At 39.3% G+C, this 9,209-nt stretch overlaps 1 protein-coding gene across 1 annotated transcript in view; it reads right to left on the bottom strand.

Moving 5' to 3' along the window:
• The window catches only part of LOC123981901 (endoplasmic reticulum metallopeptidase 1-like), a 20,419-nt gene extending 12,608 nt beyond the window's left edge, over positions 1 to 7,811 (bottom strand). The window contains exons 1-4 of the mRNA XM_046067142.1: positions 7,457 to 7,811; positions 3,566 to 3,858; positions 1,861 to 1,988; positions 737 to 842 (exon numbers count right to left, since the gene is read on the bottom strand). Of these exons, the coding sequence (XP_045923098.1) occupies positions 737 to 842; positions 1,861 to 1,988; positions 3,566 to 3,858; positions 7,457 to 7,728 (799 nt within the window). The 5' untranslated portion in view covers positions 7,729 to 7,811. The remainder of the gene's footprint in view (positions 1 to 736; positions 843 to 1,860; positions 1,989 to 3,565; positions 3,859 to 7,456) is intronic.
• Between the last annotated feature and the right edge of the window lie 1,398 nt (positions 7,812 to 9,209).

Genomic DNA, 9,209 nt, shown 5'->3' with positions numbered 1-9,209 from the left:
TCCTCTCCAGGGTGCGGTTATCCCTATTGCTTGTACACTTTTTTCTACCACATCTTTTCCTTCCCTTCGCCTCTCTATTAATGTGCTTGGACACGGAGCTCTGTGAACAGCCAGCCTCTTTAGCAATGACATTTTGTGTCTTGCCCTCCTTGTGCAAGGTGTCAATGGTCGTCTTTTGGACAGCTGTCAAGTCAGCAGTCTTCCCCATGATTGTGTAGCCTACAGAACTAGACTGAGAGACCAATTAAAGGCCTTTGCAGGTGTTTTGAGATAATTAGCTGATTAGAGTGTGGCACCAGGTGTCTTCATTATTGAACCTTTTCACAATATTCTAATTTTCTGAGATACTGATTTTGGGGTTTTCATTAGTTGTAAGTTATAATCATCAAAATTAAAAGGAATGAACACTTGAAATATATCAGTCTGTGTGGAATGAATGTATACATTATACAAGTTTCTCTTTTTGAATGGAATTACTGAAATAAATCAACTTTTTGATGATATTCTAATTATATGACCAGCACCTGCATAATGCAAAACTAGACCTACACGCTACACCTCTGTAACAGCAAACACTTCACTGCATTTATTTGCAAGCTTTTCCAATTACAGGAGAAAGAAATACTGATGGTGGGCTGTACACACCTACATATGCAAAACAATCACACGGAGAAAACCTGAATAATAACACGCTAACAAACAAACCAGACCAAGTGGTCCAATAGAAATGATGTACCTGTCTGGAAAACAAGTTCCTTGCCCCCAACACCTGCAGCCTCCAAGTTAATGAAGGCTCGCACCTGCTTGGCCCACGGATGCTGAGTAATGAAACCATGACTGGCCTGGTGGAGAGAAGGAGCCAAGTTAGTGAGAGAGAAAGTAAGAATGTAACAGAGAAAATACAAAAAAAAAAAATGAAAATGAGGAGATGTTTTACATTAAATGACGATCCAAAGTGGTGACAGGCTAGTTCTAACATAATATGTGTCCTCAGAACCGGCCTGTCCTATACGCTCACTAGGCACGTTGCGTAGGGCCCCACATGTTAAGCAAGGCCCCGCCTCTCTCTCGTGTCAAAGGTTTTGATGAGAGGATGAAAAAGGAAACAATTTCCTTCTGGGCACGAGAAGAGAAAAAACTCAGTGAGAGTGAACTGCGGGAGCAGCAGTCAGGTAAACGTGTTCTAGTGTACTATTGACTATTAAAATGTTAATTAGTCAGACTGGGCAATCTTTCAGTAAATAGGCCTAATAAACATCATGTATTCATTAAAGTCTTAGTATAAAAAGTATTTTACCTTTGAAAATGTATTAAGGGAAACCTGGGGGAGCCAGTTTGAATAGACCGGATGAAGCGATATCATTAAAATCTATAAAGTATCTATAATTTACAGGGGCTATGCTTAAGTTTGTCAGTAGAGTAGATGCTGGAACACTGGTCAGTACAAACACAGCTGATCCACATCCAGCCTCAGCCAGTACTAGCACAGATCCAGTCCAGGCATTTTTATCAAATCCCAAAGACACAGGTGAAATACAGGCAGCCTCAGCCAGTACGACGAGCTCAGCCAGAGATATACAGCCAGCATCAGATACAAGCAGCTCAGACCTTAATGGAACAGTTGCTGCTCCACCAAATGCCAAATGCGTAGAGGTCCATTCAAACCAGCACTGTTTTTTCCTGAAGGGGTATGTATTCAGGATTGTAGGAAGAGCACTGTGGTGTCAGGTGTAACTGTGCAGCAATGGCAAACTGTTTACATGGCTCACGATTCAGGTGAAAGGGCCCCATTGCAGAATTTTGCTTAGGGCCACAGAGAGGTCAGGGCAGGCTGTGTGTATCCTTGTCACTTCATTTTACCTGCAGAAAACTTTCCTCTGCTCCATTAAAGAGGAAGATAACTCCATGATTAAGAGAATCAGACTGGTTGGCCAGAGAATGGAGGACTTCCAGCATTACTGCACAGCTCACTGCATCATCACTGGCACCTAAGACAAGGAAACAAGTGTGTGTTTGTAAAAAAAAAAATCTAGCTCTACTTGCCTTTCACATTCGTATCAGGCAACAGAAGGTCACCAAGATCACCCAATTGTCCTGACACAGTGACTCAGTTTCAGATAAGGACACATGCAGGATACTTAACTCTGAAGTACATCAGAATGAACAGGGCATGTGACATGAAAAGATTAGATAAGTTAGTGGTGAGGAACACAAATTACTAAGAATAAATACTGAGAAAAAGGGAAAAAAACTGAGACATCATGTGCCCAGCTTCCTGCATTCATTTCTTTGTGAGGTGGGGAAGGGGGTCTGTTCACTGTCTGGGTACCATTCATGCTGTTGCAACACTTTTGTCAGGTACATATTAATCTGTGTGCCCAAAACGTTCTGAGACTGTGAGAGCCAAGCCTGACTAGTTCACCAGGGCATGTTGCATGTGCAAGGCAATGCACTCCCTATTTTTTATTGTGTTTATAATTCAAAGGTCAAGTCAAAGGTCAAGTCAAAGGCTTGGCAGGAAATGAAATGGCTTGTGTATCTTCCTGGTCCACACCTCTTGGATCAATTTCCTTTTGCCATTGAACCTGTGTGTGCACATGTCTGTGTGTGAGTGTGAAAACATGCCTCTCCAACAGGCTCATGGGTGTGGAGTGAAAAAGTGAAAAATCCTGATTTAAAACAAGACAGATATTACAACCACTTACCACACCTATATTCACAACAAACACTGTTACTACTGTGCAGTCTAAACCAAAGCATTGGAGAAATGGAGAATCTGACCTGATCATGGTGCAAAATTGAAAGTTAGGGGATTAAAGTTTACAGTTCATCCTTTGGGGACTATGAATGCCTGAACCAAATTTCACAACAAACCCAGTACTTCAACATATTTTTGTGAACCACAAAAGACAACATCATGTTAGAACTACAGCAAACATCACGGGATCACCAAAGTCATAAGGCTCCAAGGACCTCGTAAGGAACATTAATGTCTGTACAAAATTTCATGGTAATCCTTTCAATAGTCTTTGAGATATTTCAGTCTGGACCAAAGTGGTGGACCGACCAACACTGCCATCCCTAGAGCCATGCTGCTTGCATGGTTAAAAATGAAAATACATAAGGAACAAAGGAATTTGCTGGAAAGTGCTCTCCTGATCAGCCACAACACCTCCCACGGTTGCAACTTCAAGTGCCAGGACATAACAATTAAACCAGAAATGAGAAACCACAGATTCACCTCAGATGTACAAGATGACACTTAAGGAGGTTGCAACAGCAGATTTGAGGCGTTGCAATCAGTTGAAAAAGATAGATTTGATCAAATATGCAGCAGTTATTGTTCAAATGTATATTTGTTTCATTTAATTTATTTAAAGATTTAGATTTGAAAGTTCTTTCCTTTCTTTTAATTCAAGTTTGGCACTCAGGTGTGTGAATGTTTTCTGCATGTACCTACATGCAACCTGTGAGCTACACCTGTTCATCTAAAGCTCAAACACTTCAGTAAGAGCTCACATTTAGTAGGCAGAATTCTTCAAGAGAAGGAGGAATGTTTTCGTACCTGGACTGTTGGCCACTGTGTCAAAGTGGCAGTTGGCTAGCATGAGATGCTGTGCCCCACCCTTAGGCTCAAGCCTGACAGCGATGTTGATGATACGGTCATAGATGTTGGTGAAGCCATTATAGAAAGAGCCAGTAGGACGCTGCACATCTACCGTGAGCTGATGGGGCCCAGCTGCTGTCTCAATCCGGATTTTCTCAGTCTGTTCCAACAAGTAACCCACTGTCAGGACTTCGTTCTCCGGGCTCCCCACTGGCCGTGGGCCGACGCTGGTGATCTGCTCCAAGTGCTGTCTAGATTGTGAAGAGAGAGAAAGAGAATATTGTGGTGCTGTGAAGGGGCAATAAACCAGGCCTGCTTGTTCTATCATAACATGTAATTACATTTCAAATAGGCTAGTAGCCCATTGTTGCAGCTGAAATATGTGTTTGACATGTCTATAATATGCTTACTTATATTTGGAGAACAGACTGTAGCCTGTTATTAATATGATTCATGCCTGGGTTATAAAATAAAGAAATGATCTCTTTTGCAATTATCCTTGACTTGATCTATGACTTTTCATTTTTTTACCTGCTCTGTGCCATCCAATCAAGTCCTTTTTAACCAGTTGATATATCATTAAAAGGCCAATACAACCAGTAAGATGCCATTTTCCACTTGCAAAAAAGTGATTGCAGCTCCTGTCTTTTCCCTAAAAAGGTTGTCTGCCTCAAAATGATTTGATTTCATTTATGAGGGTTATATTTGACAGATTACAGCCTACCCAGTCCTTTTTGCCTGTTGAAATACCGTTAAAGGGCCAATATAACCAGTAACATGCAGTTACTCACCAAAATGTGGCTGGAGTTATATCTATAATTTGTCAAATATAATCCTAATGAATGAAATCAAGTCATTTTGAGGCAGAAAGAACCATTCAGTCACAAGATAGGGGCTGCAATCACTTCTTTTGGCAAGTGTAGAAGTGCATTTTATGGATTGTACTGGCCCTATAAAGGTATTTCAACAGGTGAAAAGGACTGCGTGAGCTATAATCTGTCAAATATAATATATAGTTTTCATTTGACACCTCTTGAGCCATCTCCTTTAAGGAAGGTGGCTTTGTGGGTAACCTGTGTGTGTGAGGGGGCTAGTTAAGTTACTTAGTCAGCCATTGAGTAGTAAATAAGTTCAGGTTGCAGTATAATAGTTAGTATTTACTGAAGTACAGTATATTATGGTGATTGTGACATGGCTAACGTGAGGTTAATGTGTAACCATAGTTCTCAGCCACCAATAAACTCTTAGTAACCTAATATTTTGCTCCACACAGACACAAGTCTTTGCAAACAAACTACTTTCAACTTGGACTACTACGCAGATCTTATACATACTTTGATTTGGCCTCAAAGAGAGAGGAACTTTAATGCTACATGCTCTCTTTTGCACATGCACAGATATACACAAGGATACCATAATCTATTTCGATTGCATATAGTGTGTATATTTTATATATATGAATCAGATTTTTTATTCTACTTAATTGTATTTTTATTCTTTATTTTCCCCCTTGCACTACATTCCTCTGTGCTGCTGTGTTAATTTGAATCAATAAAGGACAACAAACATCTTTTCTTATCCTCCTCTATGTTGAAATCCTTCAACCTAAGATAAGATAGACTATAATGATCCCACACTGGGGAAACAACAACACAACAGATAGAAAAATAATACAATAAATAAAAATAGAATAATACAAGATATAACGGAAATAGAAAAATAGGAATAAGTGTTACAAAACTGACAAAGAGGACAAGACAAATAGGACTACAAATAAAATTTATTTATTTTTAAATTATTTCAAAGAACTTCGAATTCTAATATCAAAGAAGTGTAAAACCATCTTTGTCATGTGAGTGGCAAGTTTGGACCAAAAGGAAAAACAGATGCTTTTCCTCATATTTTCTAAGAAATGATGAGGAAAAGTATTGGTTTTTGTGTGTAGTGCTGCTGTACTAGCTGATGCTCACAGCCAAGAGCAAGTGAACTGATTACAAAATAATAATATGTGTAATCTAACCATGGTGGGTTAAGCCATGAGTTGTAGTCCAGCTATGCCACGCAAATGTTTGTTTTTCTTTTACTTTTGCTATAGACCCCAAAATCCCCCACGTGTAGTTTTGTTGTATTGATAAAGTCGTACAGAAGGACATCAAAGATGTCTAAACTGCTGCTTTAATTCCAATTTCACAGGAGCCTCTGAGGTAACGTTTTATGCTCGGGCTCATTATGCAAGTCTGGACTCGCAGGGCAGTGACTCATGAAAGCCATGATTGTGACTAAAGCCCTAATCTGTTGTACAACTTTATCACTAAAATAAAACTACATCTAGGTCAAAATCAGGCAATGAGATTATCCTGCAAGGCTACTAAGACTTCTCCTGCTATTGCGCATTCAAGTAACTAATGATGAACTACTGGCAAGTCTACAAGGGAACAAGGAAGAAGACTATGAAATGGTAGACTCAATGGCTAAACAAAGCTCTGAAGCAGGACAGAATAATGGAGGTAGCTTTTAATAAAGCTGAAGCTATAAAGCAGTTATAACAGGTGCAATATCAGGACTGCTTGGCAAAAACATTGGGATGAAGGAATCAAATGAAATGACGTAATATATATAAAACAAGTCAGAAAAGTGGGTGGAATGAAAAAACTACAGAGAGCAAACAAATATAAAAGTATCAAGCCTGAGGTTAGGACACAACCTAAATAAAACAAAGCCCTTAACATCCACCAGGACAATGTGAATGTGGCTTTGAAGAAAAACTGGCTGAACAAGTTATCTGTCACTGCCAGAAGTATAAAACACATGGAGAAAAGCTAAAGAACGAACTAAAGAAATGTGGGGTTGGATTATTGAATCTTAAGAATTTATTTAGCATTGAGGAAGTAATATATAAAGCCATGTTTGAGTTATTGAAAGAAATTCGATTAAGTTAATGAAGAGGATGAATTTACATTTATTTTTACTGAGGGAAGTAGGGTAGGGGAGACTGGGAGCAATTGTAACCATTTTTGGTTTCTTTGTCTTAACTCAAAAACTTCTTCAACTAATTGGATACAATTTTTATAGAGGTAACTTGTATCTGTGTATAACTTGTTAACATTCATTGGCTCTTGGTGGGAAATGAACCCCGGTCCCCAGAATGAAGAGGCCAAAGATTTAACTATTGGACCATGCTGCAAAACACATATTATATAAAATTTATATAGATATTTAAACTGACCACAAACACCTTTCTAAAAATTATCAGGAAAAAAAATATATATTTTGATGTTCTTTCTAAGCCAGACACTATTTTAAATGGTTTCTGGGTCAAACAGTGTTACAATTAACCCAACTGCCACTCCCCCCATGACAAGCTACCCTGCTAGCTAGAAGAAATGAAGAAAATATGTGACAAAGATACCAAATGTTAGACAAGAGAATGATGATCAAAAACAGATTTAAATTCATAGACATTAATGGTTATGACAGTATGAGAAAAATGCTGTAGATGAAAAAAATTACTTTCATAGCTCAAAAATGTGTCTTGTCAGAAAAACGTTGACAAGAATGTCTCATTGGCTTCTCCTTAGGCAGGCAGAGAGGGAAGGCCACAGAGAGCGTGCATGATGAGTTTCATGGTTCTGTCTTGTTTCTGACTGGTGCAATTTGAGATGTTACAATTGCCCCTGGTCTCCCCTACTCTGGCCCACACGAAGAAGAAGAAGAAGAAGAAGACAGCACCCTGTAGTGGTTTCTAGGCGGGTCTGTTGCCAAACTACAGGAAATATGACAGCTTTAACGTTAGGTAACATTTAAAGGCAAAAGATGTGAGTATTATTGAAAGCAAGGCACAAAATTCACCTGGCTCTCACTGCGTTGAACTCGCCGGACGGTGTTCCAATGATGAGCTGCTGTAGTGAGAAATGAACAAGTCCCCACAGCACCAAAATAAACACAGAGACCAGGGAGGCTGCCAGTCCTTCTGACAGCAAGTACAGCTTCACTTCGGGCTTCTCCTTCTGGTCACAGTTATCCCTGCACCGGCCCTCGTGACCGTCGTTAACTTCCGCTATATAAATATGTGTCTCAGTGGGTTTAATTATTTTTCTCCTTACAGTGGTGTTGCTCTCCATTTTTTGAAACCAGCTAACACAGAGCTGTCACCTCGACACTTTTAACACGCTCTCACGCCACACATCAATTTTCTCACGCCCTGAAAAACAAATGCATAACCATAGACTGTAATGTCGACTCGGCACAAATCAACTCCGCCCAGCTGACCCGACTGTTTGTGGCAGGGACATTCTACCTGAAACATATTATCTTTCCTGGAGTTGTTATAGTAGCCTAATTGATAGCCTATCAATTGATTAAATACATGCTATTATACATACATTTTATGAGTGTCTCCATGTTTTTGTCCTGTCCTGTCACCTTAACATAAAACAGTATATAAAAAGTGTGCAATATGCCTTTAAGGTTAAGACTCAGTGGAATTGGCCTAATTTGACCTAGGTGATGCGAAAATTCATAGAGTTCTGTCATTGAATTTTAAACATTTTAAGCTTGATTTTGAATGTTTTTAAGGGGGAGGACTACCTAAAGAGTCAGACCCTGTCATACTAATATTTTCAGAAAAGAATAACATTTTTGTAAATCCAAAACATGTCCATAAAGGTTACTAAAATGCCTTGCTTGCAAGCTAACAATTTTGCTGTTAGCATATTAACAGGCTGAGCAATGGCAGTTAAAATGGCTAACTATCAGGCCCTGTCACATCGCCCTGTGACAAGGCCTGACAAATGAATGGCATTGTTCCTTTTATTACCTTTCTAATAAATAATGTACATTTAACGCATTCCATAGTAAATGTAGGAATGTTTACCAATACTTAATTAAAGAACACAAAGGTATCTTGTCCTGCGTGTCAGTCCTGTCACAACACCATCAGTCCTGTCACATTAAATATTATGATAAAAAAAATATCATATTTGAGATAATATTTATTAATTAATTTTTTTAACTGTGTGGATGAAGGTGGTGGAATATACCCACCATTATGTGTTTGTAAAATATCCTATGTTAAAGGACTTTTTCTTTTACAACTATACACTCACCTAAAGGATTATTAGGAACACGATACTAATACTGTGTTTGACCCCCTTTTGCCTTCAGAACTGCCTTAATTCTACGTGGCATTGATTCAACAAGGTGCTGAAAGCATTCTTTAGAAATGTTGGCCCATATTGATAGGATAGCATCTTGCAGTTGATGGAGATTTGTGGGATGCACATCCAGGGCACGAAGCTCCCGTTCCACCACATCCCAAAGATGCTCTATTGGGTTGAGATCTGGTGACTGTGGGGGCCATTTTAGTACAGTGAACTCATTGTCATGTTCAAGAAACCAATTTGAAATGATTCGAGCTTTGTGACATGGTGCGTTATCCTGCTGGAAGTAGCCATCAGAGGAAAGGTACATGGTGGCCATAAAGGGATGGACATGGTCAGAAACAATGCTCAGGTAGGCCGTGGCATTTAAACGATGCCCAATTGGCACTAAGGGGCCTAAAGTGTGCCAAGAAAACATCCCCCACACCATTACACCAACACCA

Source organism: Micropterus dolomieu, linkage group LG13 (assembly GCF_021292245.1).
Source record: "Micropterus dolomieu isolate WLL.071019.BEF.003 ecotype Adirondacks linkage group LG13, ASM2129224v1, whole genome shotgun sequence".
Classification (NCBI taxonomy): Eukaryota; Metazoa; Chordata; class Actinopteri; order Centrarchiformes; family Centrarchidae; genus Micropterus; species Micropterus dolomieu.
Note: the sequence above shows the minus strand (reverse complement) of the source record. Positions and strands in the feature narration are given on the sequence as shown.